The sequence below is a fragment of the Myripristis murdjan genome, chromosome 4, assembly GCF_902150065.1.
Source record: "Myripristis murdjan chromosome 4, fMyrMur1.1, whole genome shotgun sequence".
NCBI classification, from domain to species: Eukaryota; Metazoa; Chordata; class Actinopteri; order Holocentriformes; family Holocentridae; genus Myripristis; species Myripristis murdjan.
The window spans coordinates 31,098,237-31,120,374 of NC_043983.1; the positions used below are offsets into that span (position 1 = coordinate 31,098,237).

The 22,138-nt window shown below is 41.8% G+C and overlaps 1 protein-coding gene across 7 annotated transcripts in view; it reads left to right on the forward strand.

Moving 5' to 3' along the window:
• The window catches only part of nlgn1 (neuroligin 1), a 324,543-nt gene extending 304,738 nt beyond the window's left edge, over nt 1–19,805 (forward strand). For all 7 annotated transcript variants that reach the window (XM_030049461.1, XM_030049464.1, XM_030049458.1 and 4 more), the window contains 7 exons: nt 8,383–8,568; nt 11,119–11,385; nt 12,013–12,374; nt 13,141–13,301; nt 16,393–16,549; nt 17,291–17,368; nt 18,901–19,805. In XM_030049461.1, coding sequence (XP_029905321.1) covers nt 8,383–8,568; nt 11,119–11,385; nt 12,013–12,374; nt 13,141–13,301; nt 16,393–16,549; nt 17,291–17,368; nt 18,901–19,503 — 1,814 coding nt within the window. In that variant the 3' untranslated portion in view covers nt 19,504–19,805. The remainder of the gene's footprint in view (nt 1–8,382; nt 8,569–11,118; nt 11,386–12,012; nt 12,375–13,140; nt 13,302–16,392; nt 16,550–17,290; nt 17,369–18,900) is intronic.
• The last annotated feature ends 2,333 nt before the right edge of the window (nt 19,806–22,138 follow it).

Genomic DNA, 22,138 nt, shown 5'->3' on the forward strand with positions numbered 1-22,138 from the left:
TTTGGAGGCCAAAGAGTTGGCAAACTATTGCTGGAATGTCTCAGCGCTGGCAACGTGTCCTTGAGCTGGAGAATGGAACCCGCACAAACATGCACACATAAATATTCACAACCAACACATAAACACTAACTTGAAAATTGCCAGCTAGAAAAACGGTTGTATTCCATAGCTCTAGAAAAGCTTCAGAGATAAACAGGTTTTCATACATGCTTTGCGGCATGTCATTGTAATTGTATCTTTCCATGTTACATTGCTATGCATTGTTGTTATTTCATGATGGCCTGTTTCATTCATTCATATGATAATGCCCTTTGCATTCTCGCACAGCAAAGTATACGCCGTCGTCGCGCCCCTCTGCTTTTGAGCTGTCACCGCGCCAACAGGGCACACCTGAAAATGAGAGCTCGCTCCGTGTTTGTCCCCGGCCCTGTCTAAATAAAGGTTGAATGAGTGAATATCCTGTAGCTCTGTATTCATTATTTTTCTTGAGGAATGCTTTGTGCCTCATCAGCATATTCCCCAGCCGGTTGCCCTCGGCGTGCCGTTGTCTTCGGGCTTGTTGTGTGCAGATAGCAGATATAGATGGAGCCCCACTGAGGCACTGTAAATATTTGGAGCTGCTGTTGCACCATTTGTTTTAAGCAGACACCCTGGGAGAGGAGAGAGAGAGAGAGAGAGAGAGAGAGAGCGGAGTTAGACTGATACATGGGAACAACAGCAGCCCTTTTATTCCAAATCAGATGTGGTCCGGTCTGCGGGGTCCACCTCTGATGGGAACGTTAACCAAGAGAGAGGCTGTATGTTTCCATTAGTATTAGTAGCAGTAGTTATACATTGTTGTTTGTTTGTACGATTCCTTGACCAGAGAAATCAAATAGAAGTCACTGCAGCGTGGAACGATTTTATTCAACAGCTTTCATGGTGCAAGCTGTATTTGATTTTTTTTTTTTTTTTAATGTTTTAGTTTATTTTAGTAGATTTCTATTCATTTATTTATTTATTTATGCATTCATTTATTCATTTATTTATTTCCCCCATGTATTTGTTTACTTTTATTTGTTTTGTTTTATTTGCCAGTCCACCTAAAATATCTCATTAGTCTGGATTTCCTGTGACAGTCTACCTGCTGTTTCAGAGGATTTTCCTTTTGGTTAGTGTGACATGGAAACAGAAAACAGATATATTCTGAAGGAGGGACTGATCAGTTTGAATATCGGGGTCTTGATATGCAATTATGACCACCTGGCTTTGCTTACTGTCCCCTTTATTATGTGGTTACTTAATTTTTTTACACATTTTACACTAAATATTGATTATTTTATTAGTCTTCAAGGGCATCAGATATCCCATAGATTCTGTTTGCCTCCATAACAACTACACCTGGATGCCTAGGCACACTAATAGCATTTCTTTGCCACCAGATTTTCTTGTCTTTTTTGCTGGCAGCCTTTCATATTCTCCAAAGAAAAGTGGTATCAATGTTGTAATGACTTTTTGGTTCCAGCAGGTGTCGATTTTCACTGGCTTGATTAACCGGAGCAAATGCACTGGACTTTCTGCTCGGGGTGGCAGGACATGACGTCAGTGATGTAAAAGGGCGGTCAGTGTCCAGGAACAGCAGAAAGTTCAGAGCGGAGTTTTCCACAGAGCCGTGTAATAAAGGTGTTTAATACTGACGCAAAGTGTTCGCTATCAGCAGCTCGGCTGTTTGTCTACAGGGAGAGAAACAGGACAAACAAACAACCATAAATCATTTGGAGAGCATGGTGGCAGTTTCCACCCCCATCTCTCTGTCTTTATCTGTCTGGGAAGCCTCTCTCAATCTCTCTCTTTCTCTCTCTCTCTCTCTCTCTCTCTCTCTTTCTCTCTCTCTCTCTCTCTCTCTCTCACCTTATCTCTTTCTCTTACTTCCTCTGCACCTCGCCACCTCCATTCCTCTGCCTCTCCCAGCCTCACCGTCTCGCTCTCTTACTCTCCTGTTTGTTATGGAGCTCTCTCTGCCAACTTTATTTCTCTTCCTGCTGCTGCTGCTGCCCTGCATTTCTACTTTTTTTCTCAAAATTGGACAATGCAACTTTTTGTCAATTTTTGCACAAAAAAAAAAAAACAAGACAAGGATTGAAGTATGACATTCAGACCCTCACATCAAATGAGAAAATGTGTGTGTGTGTGCGTGAGAGAGAGAGAGAGAGAGAGAGAGAGAGGGAAAGATTCAGTGAAGCGGTAGCAGAGGTTTTTGTGTAGCATCAGCTTTCTGCTTGCTGTAGCATGGCCTTCAACTCACTGTGATAAAAGCTAGTCCAATAACGTTTCACACTCTAGAAAGCAATAAAAAATAACCTCCCAACACACACACAAAAACTCTATTTACTTGTGTTTTGACTGACTTTCACAGACATTCACCGCCACGGTTTATGTGCTGCATATATGCGCTGAGCCTTTTTTTTTTTTTTTTTTTTTTTTTTTTTTGTATCACACACAGCAATGAAGTGGGCTTTCTTCCTCCTTTTCTACTTCGTCGTCTTTCTTCTGGCTCTTTTTTGTTATTCCTCTCTTTCCATGTGTCACAAGTCAGGGGGACAAATAGATAGATAGATAAGAGAGAAGGAAAAAGAGAGAGAGAACAGAGAGAGGATTAGGGTACACAGACCATGACCGTGAAAAAATAGATGTGTGGAAAAAAAAGAAAAAATTATTCCATCTCTCTCTTAGTCACTCTCTCTTTCTCTCTCTCTCCCTCTCTCTCTGGTTGGACAGAGATAGTGGGGATAAAAGCTTGATTTCTGGATCAGGGCTTACTCCTGTGTTGTCATCCCAGGGAGCTTAGAGGCCAGGCGGCCATATCGCTGCCTCAATGATCACGGATTGTGCCTTTAAGCCACCGACACATATGATCTAGCCTACATAGGGGAGGAAAATAGAGCGTGTCTGGCTTCACAGGAGCCTAAAGGGCGATGACACTGAATATTCACAACATGTGGCCGGTGGCTTTGGCTTCATACACGCCACAGAAACTTGAAAACAGCGAATGTCGCGCAGCATTCGCTGAGGGGAAATCGAGGCGCGACGCCTGTGTCTGAAGTGATGGCGCCAGCGTCTTCAAGAGCCAAGCTGAGCTAAAGTCATCATGACATAGACTGCATTTTGTTCTTATCGAACCAGAGCTTTCCTGTTTGCAGTGATATCTGCTCTTTGTTGAGGGCTTAATATCTGTAAATCATCTTGTCAATGCATGAATCATCAAGACAAAAGAACAGCAGCTGTGATGCATGAAACAGCTTAGAATCAGCTCAGGATGGTGGTTATCTTAATAATAACAAGACGAAGAACAAGAAACCACTGTAGAGCTCTTTTCAAAACAAGGTTACAAAGCACTAAAAGAATTCAAACCACGGAACAATGACAAATATACAATTGCGATTTTTTAAAAAAATGAAGAAAAAGAAAAAGGAGTCCCTTGAGATTTATAAATCTCATCTTTTTGCTACAGGAGACCTGGCCAAGATAGCATAATACGGTAAAGTTATGAAGGATAAAACCTTTGTGTGTGTATTTCTCTCTTTCTGAAGACAAATCCAGAGAAGTGATGACCTTTTCCCCTGCTGTCACTTCTTTTAGAGGTCAGTCCAGGGTTTGGATTTAAGTTTGGTGTAGAGATAAGAAGTAGAATTTGGTTAAGCTTTGTGGTAGTTTAGTGTCAGAGTTTGTTTGGAAAGTAGAAAGTAATCGATGTGGAGAGTTCTCCTGTGCAGAAATGCAACTGTGTCCGTGTTTGTGTTGTGTATTAGTATATTTCATTTGCATGTGCCTGCACGTTTCTGTGTGTGTGAGCATATCTGTACGTGCATGTGTATTGCTCCTGTCTCTATTTGTGTGTGTATGTGCTACGTGTGTGTGTGTGTGTGAGAGAGAGAGAGCGCCTCTGCCCTGCTCGCCCCACCACTGCTGGCTTGCTAATCACTCTTCCTGCCTCGGTCTTTGTGATTGCCAGGCCATCCCTGCACTGAAGCTAAATTGAATCAATTAAAATCTCCCTTGTAGATGGCTGCTAGTGCTTTCACAAGATTAGACTTTGATCAAGAAACACACAAATAAATAAATAACCCGGCAGAAAGGAAATAGAAAATGAATGAACTCAATTAAACAGTCCTGCCAGACCAAGAGACTCGTCTGTGTCTGCATGTGCGTGCATGCGTGTGCATGTGTGTGCATGTGCGTGCGTGTGTGTGTGTGTGTGTGTGTGTGTGTGTGTGTGTGTGTGTATTTATTCTCATTGGGATGCAAATTTACTGTATGTGTTTATGCGTCAGTCTATACTTGCACTTTTGTTTGTTTGCAAGCTTTTATCTGAGAGAGAGAGACAGTGTGTGTGTGTGTGTGTGTGTGTGTGTGTGTGTGTGTGGACCCAGCAGATAGATGTAACCTGTTTGAGTATATGAGAGGACACAATACTAGTATTAACCCACAGCCGAGCATTTCAGGGATGCTTTAAAGCTGGAGTGCCATTCAGAAGGCCCTATGGTTCATGTCTGTTTCATATGTCATTATAATAAAAACAGTGCACCTACACGTACAAAAGGCTCAGCATGTGATGGGTATGATCCATTTTGCTTGACTCACTGCTCTATAATAACGCCTAATGTAACAATAAACTGCCCACTAGGATGAAGCCACCACCTGTGCAGCATACGCTTGAAAAAGCCTGCTCACTAAAGGGAGTGGGAAAAAATCCACAGGTGGTAGTAACACTGTGAGAGAGCTTCGTATCCATGTGTCCTGATTTGACATTACGGAGCGCTAAATAGATCGCCTAAGTGGCTTTACCATATAACAGTAATAACAGTGTTTTACTGAACATCTTACTAATCTGTAAACAAACTAAGCCAGCTTAACCTCTAACTCTGCCGGTCCCATCGGCGGGCTGGTCATTACAAATTCATACCGCACAGCCGAGCTTTGTTCAAACCCACAGAACTTTATTTTAAATTCTAGTGGAGACCCCGAGGCTTCCGGAGAAACCAAACATGTCCTGCTGAGTTACGGGGAAATCTGTATAAAATGGTACACAAGCCGCGTAGGTATTTTCTATTGGATGTGATGCTGCAGCCATAAAACTTGGCTTTGAATATTTCCCTCAGTATAAGCATGATGCAGCTTCAATGCAGCGCTGCAGCCAGCAGATGCAGAGTATGTTTGTGACATATCACACTGCAAAAACTCAAAATCTTACCAAGAATATTTGTCTTATTTCTAGTCAAAATATCTCATTACACCTAAAATAAGACATGATCACCTCAGAAGTTGTTTTTAGACCATTTTCACTTGTTTCAAGTGAATTTTCAAGTGAAAAATAAGAAATAAGACAAATATTCTTGGTAAGATTTTGAGTTTTTGCAGTGCATGCAATAAAATAAAAGGTTTGAAGTTACTAGTATCTTCTGTTAATACTGATATCATAGCTTTCAAAGTTCATTTCAATATGGCGCTGCAGTGACTTCCCTTTTTATTCCGTCAGCAAACTTGATTTTATCAGAGATGTGTGGTTTGACCGAATCAACTTTATTTGCCATATACATTACATGTATTAAGGATTTGTTCCAGTGAGTTGGTCAGGGCGCACAGCAACATCAAAAGTCACAAATCTAAAAACTTACGAGCCATATGAGTCTTTAAGAAGCCATACTGGGCCAACTTCCTGCTCCAGTACAAACTTAATACGAGGTCTATGCATGTGGCCCCGGTGTGTCTCTGAGGAAATGGACTGTGCCGCTGACGCTCATGATGATGGGTAATGAATCAATGAGCATGAGTCCATTTAGCCACAGAGTGGGACAGTGGGAATATGAACGGACATAAAAGAGGACAGGTGAGGAAATATGTAACGGTGGAGGGGGTAATACATGGATGTGTATTGGGCGGGGGTTGGGGGTGTTCGGGTTGGTGGGGTCCCTGGTTGCCTGCTGCGAGTAATGGAGCTTTTAGCATGGAAATCAAAGGGAGGAAAGGGGGGATCGGGGGAGTGGTGGACATGAAATTGCTCTAAAAGAGTGGAGCTCTCTTGTGGCACTCCTGGGCTCCCTCGTCTTGTCAGAAATACACTCATACCTCAGTAGAACTGGCTTCTGCTGCAGCTGCGCCACGTTGATCATCAGTACCTGAGAGGTTTGACTGAACGAAAGGCAGAGAGGGAAGGAGTCGGAGCTGGACGCGGGTCACGATGGAGAGGCAAGAGGCGGCAGTGGAGGAGGTGTGGCAGTTTAGGATAGGGGAGCGGTGTGATTGTGTTACACCGTACGAGGCTATGCAGCGCCCTAACTGCATCTCCTTATGCGTGTGCTGCATCTTTTTCACCTCCCCTGGGTTTGCCGATGAAAATTAGCTGGCTGTCTGTATCTCTGTACAAAGCATCAGACGTCTTAGTTGGTGAAGTTAATGTTTTTATTGTGCGCTGTCCGTGTTACATAAAGCAATAAATTAGAACTCAAATTTAATTAAATTATTTTGACATTTCTGGCCTAAAATCTCAGTTCAGGTGTTAAATACATTAAATTAAGTTCAAATGTTGGATTTTGTTACTTCTAGCATTGCATGTTTTGGGATCTTCAACATCACACTCACAGTTTTGCTACTTTTTTTTTTATCAAGAAAACAATGAAGAATTTATTGTAGAGACATCGGATGGCACACATTAGTAACTGATGATGGTGCATGGTTTATTAAAATGCATATTTGCTCAGCACTATGGAAGGGACGGAGGAATCAAAGGCACGGTATGCAAAATCCAGACAACTTTTCAGAGCCCTTCAGTTAAACTGATCAGACGTTGAAAAATATGCACCAGCTATGTTGCATTTGCACAAGGGAAACGTAGTATTTTGATTTTACATTTCAGATTTAGTAGATTTAGATATATTTGCCTCCAGAACGAGACTCTGTGTTATATTTAGCATATCTGCACTTTTAGTGGCCCTGTGAGGTAATAACTCTTGTTTTATTGCAACTCGGCTTGTCGGTTTTCCTTGTACAACAGAGAAATATGCCTCGTTATCAACAGTCAGTTTTGCTTGAATGGCCCGAAAGTATTTCTTTTTTTTTTTTTTTTAAATCAAGGAAATCAAAAAGAAAATATGAGAAATATGAAATAGTTCTCTCCCTGGTGATTCCCACTCTCCAGTTTGTGAGGCATAATTAACTCTCAGTGTATAAAAGTAACAGTTCAGGAAGGTTGCATATTTATCCACCACACTGGCGCGTTGCTGTGCATCTGAAATCAGCAGAGGTCATAATGTGTTATTGTTAAGGCAGAGCGCTTTAGGATATTTCATACGACTTCATGTCTGCTCTCAGACCTGATTTGGTGCCTGCTTCCCTTATCTGTTTCTGTCCTCCACAAAAAAGTGACTTGAGTCTTACTTTGTACTCAGTGACCTTGTGATGAAAGTTCAAAGCTGTCCTCCGAGGCAAAATCAATAGGAACTCTTGGGTTGGGTGACTTTTGCTCTGTATTTGAAGTTCAGTTAGAGAGTAACAGAATTACATGTGAGAGGCTCGGTGCTACTCATTCACGTCTCTTGATTAGCTAAGCAGATCATCTCCTCTACCCATCTTTCCTTGCCATCATACTATATCTCTCTTCTTTTTTTATTGTAGTTTACCCTGTAAAAAAAAAAAAAAATCAAGTCAATTTTATTTTTCGTGCAACCTCTTTGGAGCATTGGACATTGTCTGCTAAGCAATGTGCTGACTTGTTATTCCAAAAAGTAAATGGATTACTAATTATTCAATTCAAAAGAAATATTCTTTATTCCTTAATCACTGGCAGAAGCAATTTGTTATAGAACAGTTGTGTTACACTGTCAAAATGATTGCACCTTCTATTCTGTGCAAAAATTCGCATAAAATGCAAAAGTATCCATATTAACAAGTCATTTTGTCTGTTATTCAGTAAGGGAAATCTTCCCGTGGGATGAGATATCCCTACAAAAAAACAAGAGAAACTGCACTGGAAATAAGTTTCACTTTTTTCAGGAAATCAGGAAACCAAGACAAGATAGTGTTGTCCTCTTTTTTTTTTTTCTTTTTTTTTGTACTTAATTAGTTTCTGCCCTGAGAACTTTTCCAGTATTTCTCATGTGGTTTCGCTCAGCGTGAGAAAATTAGGGCTAAACTTCAGGAAAACAATCAGTGGACGTGGGTGGGATCTGGTTTTTAGATTCAGGTTCACTTCTCTAATTGCAGCATCATAACTCATATCAGAACAGTAATTGCTGGGTAAAGTAATAATATTCCTGTCTTGCGTCCTGCTCTACACTGCAGCTTAAGACACAAAACCAAAGTCCAGACCAAATGAAGCTAAACTCTGCTCTCCTTCTCCTCCTGCAGGCTTCCTCAGCACTGGTGACCAGGCGGCCAAGGGGAATTACGGCCTGTTAGACCTGATCCAGGCTCTGCGTTGGACCAGCGAGAACATCGCGGCCTTCGGCGGTGACCCGCTGCGGATCACCGTGTTCGGTTCAGGTGCCGGAGCTTCCTGTGTCAACCTGCTCACCCTGTCTCACTACTCAGAGGGCAACCGCTGGAGCAACTCCACCAAAGGTTAGGCACCAAAAAACGTCTGTGGGGGGCATGTCTGTTTCTATCAGAGTGTATACTAAAAGGACAATTCCACTTTTTGTTCATGCATTCAGCTGCATCCATACTTTACATTAACACTGAAGTTAAAATGTCTGCCGGGCAGCCGTTCATTTCCATTTATTTATGAAAATCAGCCGACAGATAGTTTAAACCTTCTTAAGATAGGCAGTCCATTGTGGTTAAAATTATTTCCACTCATTCATCTGAAACCCGGCAGGTCTTCTGTTGCCTTCACATGCCGGTGGGAAGCTCTGACGTCTTCGGCCTTGTGTCCACCTAGCGTTTTTCTCTGGCGGAGAAGTGCTGACAGGGCGCTGGGATGAAGCGCGATGCAGTGAGAGAAAAAAAATGCTGCACGTCACAGCTTTTGTATTTATGACAACAATATTGAAATATCAACATCACCACTCTAAAGTCCGGCTGATCTGCTCCCATGAATGAGCTTTTCTTTCCTTGTTAAGATGGCGTCTGTCTGACAAATCAGTCAGCTCAGGATGAGACCGACGCGGCCAGAACAAGCCTCTCCTCCATTTTCTTGGTTTTTACAAAGTTAACACTCTCACCTGGGTGACAAGTCTGATAAGATCAGTTGCCAGTGACGACACCAGCTCCTTTCTGAAAAGTTTTTCAACTAGAAGCACTCAGAGTGGCAGCGAAAAAAAAAAAAAAAAAAAGTCAGTCAGTCAGTGCACTCTGAAAATAAGACACGGGATTCAGCACTTTTCCTCTCATGCTGTTTTGTCAGAAAAACAAACTCAAAAAACAAACTACAACCAAGCACTGATGATATAAAAAAGGATGATCTGGATTTGACTCTTAAAAGTTATGCGTCTGGCTTTTGGGAAATTTATTTTTCCAACGTAGAAGTGACAAATGTCGGGGCTTTGCACTTGCATTTGAATGCACCACAAGACTTTCCTTGATTTTGCACAATCATAAGGTCGCTTAGATTACCGTGTCACTCCTACTGATCCACAGTTGTCTTGTAGAGAAGTGAATCACATTCGCAGGCACCTTGTGTGGATTTGTGGTGTCATGAGTTTGAACACACTGCTCCCACCCGGCCAAAGAAACTAAACCAAACTAAAAGAGTGAACATGAGTTTGATTGAATCACTTCAGAAATGCTTAGTGTGAACCCACCCATACTAATTACAAGGATATCAGTATGGGTTATTATCTGTCTTGCAAGCAGGCAGGTATACACAGACTCATATGCGCACACACACAGACACACACATCCACACACACACTTAGATGCACCTGCTGTCGAGCCGTGCCCTACAGTAATTTTTGCACTTACAGCAGACTTTGCTCAGCAGGACGCCGCTAAGAGCTCGCAGTCATTTCCAAACCCAAGAGGTGTGTTTTCCAACTCGAAATTATAGTACATAGGAAATTATGAGCTGCAAGAAGGAGGCAGACTGGCCACTGGTTTTCTCAAAATATTGTAGCTGACGAGCAACTCGGTCGAGGTCACAGGAATGACAGCTCATGGGGGATCATAGTGTCTAGATAACCCATGATAAACCAGCTCTGATGGTGGAGCGGATAGTGTCTCCCCCTGCCATGCAAGAGACCATGGGTTCAATTCCCTGCCCGGACTAAAGGGAATCATTACTTTATTTATGAATTTCCTTCGGGATGAATAAAGTATCTATCTATCTATCTATCTATCTCTAGTGGGGAAAAATGTCAGCAGAAATGTAAAACGCACACATGCAAACACTCAGAAATGATGTATGCTGCCATGCTGTCAACAGGGGCGAACATGGATTTGAACAATCTTGTTAAAGGAACATGCTGTTTGGTTTTTATCTATGCATTTATTTATTTATTTGAGAGCGTTTGAACTTTGAATTTTCACTCAGAGGAAACAAGAAGTTAAAATACTGCTGAGATATCAGTGGAGTTCTTTAAAGTTTAAATTGTAAAGACAGTTTTTCTCACATTTTTGTTTGGGAATGATGCTCAGTTTCGCCAACACTAGGCTGGTTAAACATCCGCGCCGTGGTGAAACATAAGTTTCGAAGCTATTGCTCTGTGCCTTTGATGCAGAGCCATTATTTGCTTTGATTCGGCTGGTTTTACGGTCAGAGAGAGTCCATCGCTGTCAGCAGTTAGAACGTTTGAAATTGGGCAAAGACCAAAGTCTGCACAGAACCCAAGTTATAAAAACATTATTGTCCCAAAATGTTACTGGCCAATATGGTGGCTGCTCCTGACTGAATTATTCACTACAGACTGATTGTGCTGGCATTTGGTGCTGGGTGAGTGTTAATTTGGGAATCTCACCTTTGCTGCTCTCCATCTCAAGCTCCCGTCTCACTCTCTTATGTTTTTGTCTTCACTCTATTGTATGTGCACATCTCTCCAGATGCCCTGTGATTCCAGATGATGAAATGTTTTCATTGTTGAATCTCCACTTTTTCTTGTATTTATTTACCTGTATTCACCCGTCTCCCTGTCCCATCTTCTTCTCCAGGCCTGTTCCAGCGGGCCATAGCCCAGAGTGGGACCGCTTTATCCAGCTGGGCAGTCAGTTTCCAGCCAGCCAAGTATGCCCGCATGCTGGCGCTGAAGGTGGGCTGCAACATGGAGGACACCGTGGATCTTGTGGAGTGTCTGCAGGGGAAACACTACAAGGAGCTGGTGGACCAGGACATCCAGCCAGCCCGCTACCACATCGCCTTCGGGCCCGTTATCGACGGGGACGTGATACCGGACGACCCGCAGATCCTCATGGAGCAGGGTGCGGCCACGTGCTTTTACATTTGGTGACAGTCACCACGAGTTCCCAATAGATCCATAGAGACATCAAATCAAAACTAGCTTTATCTCTGCAGCAAAGATAAAGTTTTACCCATAAAACTGTTATGACAGATTTTTTAAAATCTACATTTCCTATTTTAGCTTTATTTTAAAATCTTTTTTCTTATATTTTAGGATTTATTTTAGAGTATTTTCTATTTTATTCTTCAAGGAGAAATTTTCTTACATGTAAAAAAGAATTTTATTCTATTTTATTAATATTACCAATATTACCAATGTAATATTTCAGTAACTACATAATTTTTAACTTTATTAATCCATCAAAAGAAATGGACAACTTAAGATTTTTTTGGTTTGTTTGTTTTTAAATGTAGGCCTATTTTTTAAAAGAAGCAGACATTTTTTGAGATGACATGACCTACGGATTATGTTTTTTGTTTTGTTTTTTGAAGCTGAACTCAGATTTGCTACATTTTTTTAAGCCCTTGTCTCCTTTGCTTTTTCAACATCTAATGTCAAATTCTTTTCATGAATTGTAACTACAGCAACAGAGATTATTAAATAATGAATTCTCACTGTATTCTTGCAACGTTTTCTGCCTTCACAGGCGAGTTCCTGAACTATGACATCATGCTGGGGGTGAACCAAGGCGAGGGCTTAAAGTTTGTGGAGCTGATCGTCGACAATGAAAACGGCGTTCAGGCAAACGACTTTGACTACGCCGTGTCCAGTTTCGTGGACGACCTCTATGGCTACCCGGAGGGCAAAGACATCCTCCGAGAGACCATCAAGTTCATGTACACTGACTGGGCCGACAGGCACAACCCTGAGACTCGCAGAAAGACGCTGCTGGCGCTGTTCACCGATCACCAGTGGGTGGCGCCAGCTGTCGCTACAGCCGACCTGCACTCCAGCTTTGGGTCACCAACGTACTTTTACGCCTTCTACCACCACTGTCAGACAGAACAGGTGGGTACTTTGACTTTGTGGGTATAACCTTAGGCTAAATCACTATTAGTGACTGTATGCAATATGTTTAATGTGCTAAAAGCATCTTAACATCAGTTTACCACCATCTTAACTTAGGCACATCAGTAAAGTTGCCGTATCAATTTAATATGGTGCAAAATTATTTAATATGGTGCACCACCTATCCCCTGCATTGCCGTACAGCACAATGTGATACTGCTGTATAGAATATAAATATATGTATATATATATATATATATATATATATATATATATATATATATATATATTGTATTATGGCACAAAGGGGTATTTTTACAAGTAGAAAAATAATAAATAAATAATTTGAAAGCCCTGTAATGAAAAGTGAGGAGAAATGATTAAATAACTTCATCACGTTCTTCACAAATTGGTTCTTTTGTTATTCTTGTCACTTAACAGGCTGCGGTGCATAACGCCGCGTCTTGACATTTTAGTTGGAATTCGGCTCAAAGCCATTTTCTTCCCCTTTTTTCCCGTTTTTTTTTTTTTTTTTGTCCGTCTGTAATAAACTTAATAATGGGCAAGGAAAATAACAATAAAAACTCCTCTCATTTCCCTCTTTCATTCTTGAAAAGTGTTACATTTTCTCAGCTTCTTTCATCTCTTTGTGTCTGCGTGTGTATTGCCACAATAACAATTGTGTCTCAGCAGCAAAAATAATGTCTTTTGATGTCCTGTGTTTGTCATAATTCTAATCTAATGCGATTCATCTGTTGATCATCAGGTGCCACCGTGGGCCGACGCGGCACATGGGGATGAGATCCCGTACGTGTTTGGTCTGCCAATGATCGGACCAACAGAGCTGTTTCCGTGCAACTTCTCCAAGAACGACGTGATGCTCAGTGCCGTGGTCATGACCTACTGGACCAACTTCGCCAAGACGGGGTACAGTCAAGCTACAAACTCAGCTCCTATGAACCAGCACCACTCCATTTAGATATGTTCTCCCTGTCAAGATAGTCCTATCAGTCATGAGCATGAACAACTTTCTACCAGAAACTAGCAGCCCATTAACTTAAGTTCAAACTAGTTTAAACATAAATTCAAAAAATAGTAAAGTCATTTTGTAATGTGTTTTATGCATTACAAAAAAAATTATTCCCAACTAGGTCTATAATATTTCATGTAATATCAATTTGCATGGTGCATTAAGTTAGATCACTGAACTGATGAGGAACCAAAATAAAGTTTTCACTATTCTGACAATCAAATGTGTTTTAGGTCAAACTACATATCTTTTACCCATTTTAAGACGAGTTACACAACTTGATGAAAATATTGTCATCTACAATAGTTTATACTGTATCTAGTTGTATGCATAGAGGTTTATGTTTGTGGTAGTAGAGGGAATGTGATAGCAAAAACAAATCAGTCATACTTTGTATTTGACAATATATCAATTTGCTGAAATTTGGTAATGTTACATTAGCTAGCCCTACTCTTCATTGCCTGATGAGACAGTCATTATTAACAATGTTTTGGTCACTCATGCCATTATTATATTCTATTTAAAATGCACCTTTGTCATTTATGGTGTACCTAAACAAATCACAAAGTTAGAGTCAAACTAACTAGTTGACTAGTTGAGTATGACATTTAGTGCAGGCCTTATTCCCTAACTTACAGTGGAGCACACATTCAAACAGATGCACCAGGCTGCAGGAAACTAACACTGAAACATTTTGATGTCATCAAACTTTAGACTGGAGCAGCTCCACAGAGAGTGAAATAAAGAAGATGGTAAATGTTGCTGGGAGAGAACCAAGTGAGATTTCCTGGAAAAATTACATTGTTTGGTTTGAATCTGATCTTAACGCGATGATTTCACCATTACAGAATACAGTGCAGAATATAGTGTGTGTGTACAAATAGATACTTTTCCTTGATCCACAAAATCTGCTCCTCATTCGCCGTCTGTGGAGCAGCTTGATTTACAAGCTTCGAAATGCATTCATATGCATAATGTGTTTCTGTCAAAGGTCGGCCAGCGGGTTATTACAACAAATTTTGCTGAACAGTTCTCCTGCAATTACTCTGCAAGCACTTGATCAACATGCAATTACTATTACATAATGTACTATACCAGTTCATGTCATTGTATTAACCAGGATTTGATAACCAAGAGTAGTGAACTGTGATGGTGTTTCATGGGCTGTACAGTGCAATTAGTATTCCATTCAGATACACACTACCTATCCTCAAATACATTCTTAATTAATGGTAGTAGCCTGGAGAGTGACATTCTCGATAGAACAAAATTAAAATCCTTTTTTTTTTCCACCCTCTGTCTCACGTTGCCTTTCAGCATATAGTCATGGCGGTAATTGTTTTTAGAGAGCGTAATGGGGGGACATTGGCTCTTTCTGTGCACTGCCCAATAGCCCTGAGGGGAACAGAAAGACACTAATGATCTTCATATATAACCTCAAATTGACGTGGAATGCCGGGTACCTGGGAGATTTATGCCACCACTTTGAATGGTTAAGCATGTTCCTGATGAGGTCTGGCTGGCTCCATATGCCAGGTTCAGACAATGGGGCGCTCACTCAGTCTGAATGAGCCTCTATAGCTCACATGGCTGACTCTAGACCTGTTCAGATGAAGCGTCGCGTGCTCAGTGTCCTCTGTAGATGCTCTGAACACATACACAAGAACCACCAACTGACTGCACGGAAATTATTGTCATCATCAAATCATGTCGTTTACCAAAACAAATTCTTTACCTAACTACTTGTTGCATGGGTAAATTCATAAAGAGGTTTACTCCATAATGAGACATCATGCATCATTTCAAAATTATGACACCTTATGACCAAAAATGATCTCCAACATGAAAGTAAAACTCATTAAGGAACGTTGTTTTTAGATTTTAGCTATCTTAAGACCTTTGCTTCCACTTAGTATCATCGCTGAATAATTAGTTGTCTGTCTTAGAAACTTTGACCAAGATATGGGGGGGATTTTTTTCTTTTTCTTGTTAAAACTTACCTCAATTTATTGCTACCTTTTTTATCTTCTATGGTGGGAGACTGCGCTGCCCACAAAGCCAGTGAGCAGTACCTGCATGAATAATAAAAAGTTGGTAAAAATGGATTTGAGTCAAACAGGAACATACCTGTGCTCCCTGGGCCCTGTGTTCCATCAGTGTATTATTTTTTTTTTTTTTTACAAACTTAATCTAACCCTTTATTCCTTCAGCATATACTTCTCTGAATAAAAGAGTATCTGTGAAAGCACCTTGTCTATAATCACCAATTTTAGATATTATTTACCAAAAATATTCCATCACATGTGTTGTAACAGGCATTTCTGTCAATAAAGCAAGATATGGACAGCAGTCTTCTTTTTTTAGGGAACATAGTGAAACAACTAAAAGAAAAATAACTTTGAGTGAACTTAGGATCTTGAGAACATGAGGTGGGGATCCCAGTTTTGTTCTTTTCCTGACAAAACAGTTGTCGCCACAGAAGTGGACTTTATAAAACTTTAAAACACACTAAATTGTTACTGCTGCTTGGTGGGGGCAGTATGGATCCATTTCTTTCTGTTGTTGGTCTATCACACACTGTCTCAAACACTACTGATTGAATTTTGATGAAATTTGGGAGAATGAGGCATTACACCGCTGTGTGTCAGCATTTGCAAAATTGCACAGATCAGCCCAGGGGAGGTGTTTAATTTTCATATTGAACCAGTCATGTCTCTAAAGGTCCATTCCACTTACTGGCAGCTGTGCAATGTTTGTTCCTGATACACTTTGTTTCTGGCTAGAGTCAGAGCACATCATTGGTGGTGAATGACATGATAACTGTTGCTTTTTGTTGGACTCGAAATCAGTTTTATTGGTCACTTTGACTGTCATGATGAATGCATGAATGAGACGAGGCAATTAGTTAAACCGTTCACATTTATCGAGACATCTCTGTAGTTTCATTATTCTCACAGTGGCCCTTTTCTTGCTTGTTCTTCTTGCTAGGGATCCAAACCAGCCGGTTCCCCAGGACACCAAGTTCATCCACACCAAGCCCAACCGCTTTGAGGAGGTGGCATGGACACGCTACAACCAGAAAGACCAGCTGTACCTGCACATCGGACTGAAACCCCGCGTCAAGGAGCATTACCGTGCCAACAAGGTACAGCACCATTGTGTCATACTATTGTATGCATGTTTTTTATTTGCAGTTTGATTTCTGTTTTTTGGGAGCTGAACACTGATGATAGTCAATGCAGAATGGGATTCAGGAGAGTGTATGGCAGCTATATGTTCACACCATCTCCAGTATCTAATATTCAGACTTTGCATGAGGATGGCAGTTATGCTCTATGTTGCTCTTAAGGGTATGTGGGTTAGTGGGCGAGTACAACATTAATCCCATGGGTTATGGAATTTCTTTGAAAAGTATTTTCCAGACAGGGAAAGTGAGGAAATATCATGAGCTTTAGAAACTGAGTCAGTTCTATTATCATGCGATCGACTCGGATTGACTTAAAATGTTGGACATGGGGAAAAAGTCATTTTAGTTTTTGAAAGTGAATAGAAAAGTGAGGCAAATGTTACATCTGACATAGAGTGGGAAGCCTGATCAACTGTGCTCTATATTTTACCATTTACCATATGTTTTACCATTCACAAAGCAAAGCTCTTGAACAGTGTTAGGATAAAAGATACTGCAGGTATCTTTTATCCTAACACTTGAGTTGTCATTGCAGTCTTGCCTGATGGTTAGAGAGAGTTAACATCTGAATTTGCCACACATATGTCCTTTGCTAGATGTAATATTGATTTTGATCCGTTCACTTCTGTGCTGTTCGATTCTCATCTGTTGTCTTCTTTTGTCTTCTGTCTTTTTATATTCCTCTATTTCTCTCCTCAGGTCAACTTGTGGTTGGAGCTGGTTCCTCATCTCCACAGCCTCAACGAGGTCACTCAGCTCATTCCCACCACCACCAAGGTTGGTACTAAATCATCTAGAGCTCAGCCACTTTCCTAAAAATTAACTACCCCACTAACCCGTACACTGCCAAGGTTGGGAATAAACCATGTAAGACCCAGACAACATAATAAAGGATTTTATTTTAAAATCTAATATTTGGCCTGAGGGTTTCTATTCCTGCCTTCACAAGGTTCTCAGAAGCTCCTACCCCTGAGATTGGATATAATATGACTTGGTGAATACTCAGGTGCTTGTGGTTGGAAATAAGAACAACAAAGACGTTTGGTGTCTGATGTATTTTACAAAGAAAGTGACGCAGAGCAACAGAGAGCAGTGCCAGAAAGAAGAGACGATAGAGTTTTAATTATCAGCCAAATTTGCAGTGCACATCAATTTTACTATCAGTTGTTGACAGGGCTTCCATGCTCTCTGCGCCCTGAACATCACATCTCAGCGAGTCAGATGTCATGGAAAATCCCCACTTTCCCAGCGATATTTACCACTTTGACGGGTTCTTGTATGCGCGCCTAACTCATAACTCACTCACCTTTCTGACAGCACCTGAAGGCAGTACGATAACTAAACTACACAATTTATTACACAATACACAATAACTGTGAAATTTCAGAGCTCCCCCAATTGCAGTAGTGGCTCTGTTATTCAATATGATTACAACTCTGACAACTATAAAATATGAGCAGTAAAATACAGCATTACAAAGACTCAGGGTTGCAGGATTACTTATAATTTTAAGCAGGTATGCTATAATCTGAAATGGATTATACATTATAAGCAACATTCACTGTTAACATTATATTTTTTTAGCGTTTAGCCTTTATGTATCCAGGCAAACTTGACTGAGCTCCGTGCTTTACATCCATTCAGTTCCATGCACCCAGACCTGCAGCTGCTAAGCATAAACACACTCTATAATGGTGCAGTATAAGGTTCAGTGCCTTGCCCAAAGGCACCTCGGCAGTCATTGCTGAGGGACGAATGAATGTTGCTCAATCACTTTCCACAGTCACACTTTCCAGCCAGGGAGGCCAACTATTTCAGTACTTACAATTAAAACCTTACTGATACTGGATTTTTGGGGCTCATACTAACATTTATATTGGGAAGTAAAAAAACAAAAAAAAACCTTTCAACGATTTATTGGATGATATTTTTTTATACATAAAAGCACGCATTTATCGCACGGAATCATCAAATTTGGTAATCAAATTGTTGTAATAAAGATACATACTGGAGGCTTGATATTTTACAGTTGAACAGTAAATTTCTCAACACAACGTGCAGCACCATCTGTTCAGCTGTGACTCGCCGCTCTGCCAGCTCACTGCTACACAAACTACTGTAAACAATGGAGTCTGCTGGACAAACTGTTTAATGATAACACTGTTGATCTCAAGTGTTTTCACTGGAGTATAACATATTGGTCAAGACATACACTGATATAGATGCATAACAAGACGATATCAGTTGGTGATGATGAACAGGTGACATATCAGTCAGGCTCTACTGATTATTATGACTTCTATCTTTAGATCCCACCACCGGAGGCCACCAACCGAACCCCGAAGACCAAGGTTCTGGTGACCAAGCGTCCCAACCCGACCCCGTTCCCCACCGAGACCCACGACAGCCACAACCAGCCGCACCTGGTGGACCAGCGCGACTACTCCACCGAGCTGTCGGTGACCATCGCCGTGGGAGCCTCGCTGCTCTTCCTCAACATCCTGGCCTTCGCCGCGCTCTACTACAAGAAGGACAAGCGCCGGCATGACGTCCACAGGCGCTGCAGCCCTCAGCGGAGCGCCGCCAACGACCTCGCCCACACCCAGGAGGAGGAGATCATGTCGCTGCAGATGAAGCAGCACTCGGAGCTGGACCGGGACTGCCGGGGGGTGGGAGACTCCCTGCACCCGCACGACGTGGTGCTGAGGACTGCCTGCCCACCAGACTACACTCTGGCCATGAGGCGCTCGCCGGACGACATCCCGCTCATGACGCCCAACACCATTACCATGATCCCCAGCAGCATGGGCGGGCTCACCTCGCTCCACTCTTTCAACACCTTCCCCAGCAGCGGGCAGAATAACACCCTGCCCCACCCGCACCCACACTCACACTCCACCACCCGGGTATAGCCCTGTGGACGCACCCATGCAGGCAGGACTCTGACGGCTGAGGCAAAAGCTAAACGGCTAGCGCTGACGCAGAGACGTAAGGCCGACATGCTGACGGACACAGATACATCAGGAGCTGAAATGCCAGCCCGGAGTGGTTAACACACCCGTGGAATAACGCTGGGATTCTACCGTACCCTGTTGGAACCTGAGGGAATATAGTGACGGGATTTTTTTTTTTCCAGGAGGCTTGGACCAGAAAAAAATAATAATTATGTTTTTGTAGAAAACTAAGAGACGAAGAGCAAAAAAAAAAGTACAAAAAATATGTTTCAGATAAAATAAGGAGTTGAAGAAAAACAACCTCACGAGTTAAAACAAAGAGGAGGATGTTTTTTTATTATTATTTTTGTTCTGGTATTGCAGCAAAACAAGGTAAACTACTTTTTCTTTCTAGCGACAGATATGGCCTTCGGGATCTTTTGACAAATGACTGCTTGACAGTATTATCTGGAAGCAGAATAGAGCATCAGACACGCCTCGGAGGTGAGAAGAGGGAAGTGCTTTGTAAAAGAACGAAAACATATTGTTTTCCTGTGGCATCAAACTGTAGATTACTCTTTTGTGGGGCAGAGAGTAGATGCCGCGCAAACCAATTTAGGCATGTGTTAACTTCATAAACGGAGGCTATGTAAGATAAGAAAACCAATCAAGAGGGGGCAGAGAAAGGACAGAGAACTTCCAAGAAAAAAAAAAAGAAAACTTGTATGCACAAACGGAAACATTTTGAGGAAAAAAAATGTCACAGATACTTTTCATCCATTTATTTTTGAGGATTGGGAACAATTTTATTGTATAGAACCTATTTACATATCTAGATCTGTACACTAAGCACCAATGCTGTTTAAGCCCTCTTCTCTTAGGGCATCTATACTGCAAATCTGCCAGCAGGACTGAACCAGAGGGAAGTGGGGATCCAACCACCGGCTTTCTGGCAGTTACAACTTCAACACAGAGAGCTGGGGGACAAAGGATAATTGGATATTTTTAGCACGATGCGCATGACAATTTATCTGCTTGATGGCTGCTCTGCTGATTATGTCATTATTAAGAATAATTTTCACCCCCTCTCCCCCCATTGCTTTGGAATAGTTTCAGATGGAACACTGCTTCCTGATTGGATTACAGGAAAACACACACCCTCACAGGACTATGGGAAATGTAGTTCCAGGTTGTGGATGTTATGGGGGGGGGGACGGTGTCACGGAAGGGGAGGGCTGGGGATATGGTAAACTTTCGTGCATAACATAATATAGCTTGAGTGGAGCTGGGCATATAAGGACTAGTTTTGTACTCTGTGTGTTGGTACTACTTTTTGATAGTGGTTAAATCACATTACACTGTATCAATCAAACTCATTGTACCTTCAGTTGAGATCAATGTTCTTTGCTATTCTACCTACTGGGTTTACTTCTCACCTCTCTTGCTACTAGTCAAAGACCACTTTGCCGTATAGAAGTAATTACCTGCACTGTTTATCCCATCTCCCGTTTTTTTTTTCTTTTTCTTTCTTTTCTTTTCTTTAATTGGGAGGTGCGCTGTCTGTATCACTGACCCCTAAAGAAGCAAAAAATGAAGGACGGAGGGTCAGAAAAGTAGAGGGAAAGGGAACGGAAAGGAATCAATCTGTGGGCTTATGCATCTTTTCTTTCCCCCTTATTATCCTTTCATGCAGCCAAGTTCTATAGAGCTGTTTAATCATGAATGCCTATAAATGACTAATAGAAGCCACAAGGCACTGACAGATTGCATTAAGAGGAGCTCTTATCCTGTTTGGCCTGAAAACTCACAGCAGGTGGAGGAGAAGAAGAGGGACAAAAAAAAAAAAGAAAGACAGAGAAAGAGAAAAAGGTCAGGGCAGGCAAATCCAGGAATTTACATGATGCACTTCTTCATTTAGGTTTCATCATCGGCCGAGGGCGATCATATTTGGAGGCACGTTGCATTATTTATGGGAGAGAGAGGGAACGGTCTCCTATAGCAGCTGAGAATCACCGTCAACCCTGATTACCTCACGCAAAAGAGCTACCGCTTTTCTTTTTACCCCTCTCTCCTTTTCTACTGACGATTCTCAACTGCACCTGCTACCTTTTACACTGGACTGTTAGTTGTGGGCGGTTCAGCAGCATGGTTTACCCTTGCATCTACACACACCTTCAGTCTACCATCTCATACGAGGCTGCACGCCTTCTGGCAGGCTGTCTGCAATGGCTGCCTTGCTAACATCTTTAGGTCAGTGAAGCCCCTTTAGCGAGTGCACAAGCAAGCCTCGGCAGCTAGCTCTGTTAGCCACCGGAGTAGGAATGTGTCAGACTGCAGTCGGATCCAGTTGCTTAAGAGGTAGGAGTCACCACAGGGATAAAATGGTGATCTTCAAAACAGACAGAGAGAGAGAGAGGAATACCCTGGATGGCAAGCCTATTGTGCTCAGATATAGAAATCTGTACGCCGGTGCAGAGACGCTACTTGGTAAGCTGAAACGCTTGTCTCCCTGTTTTCCCTTCACTAAAGCGTAGATGTGTGGAGGCCTCTGTTGTGAGAATACATCCTGCCCCTCCTGGCTCGCTCTCAGGCACTGTGCAGTCATTCAAAATAA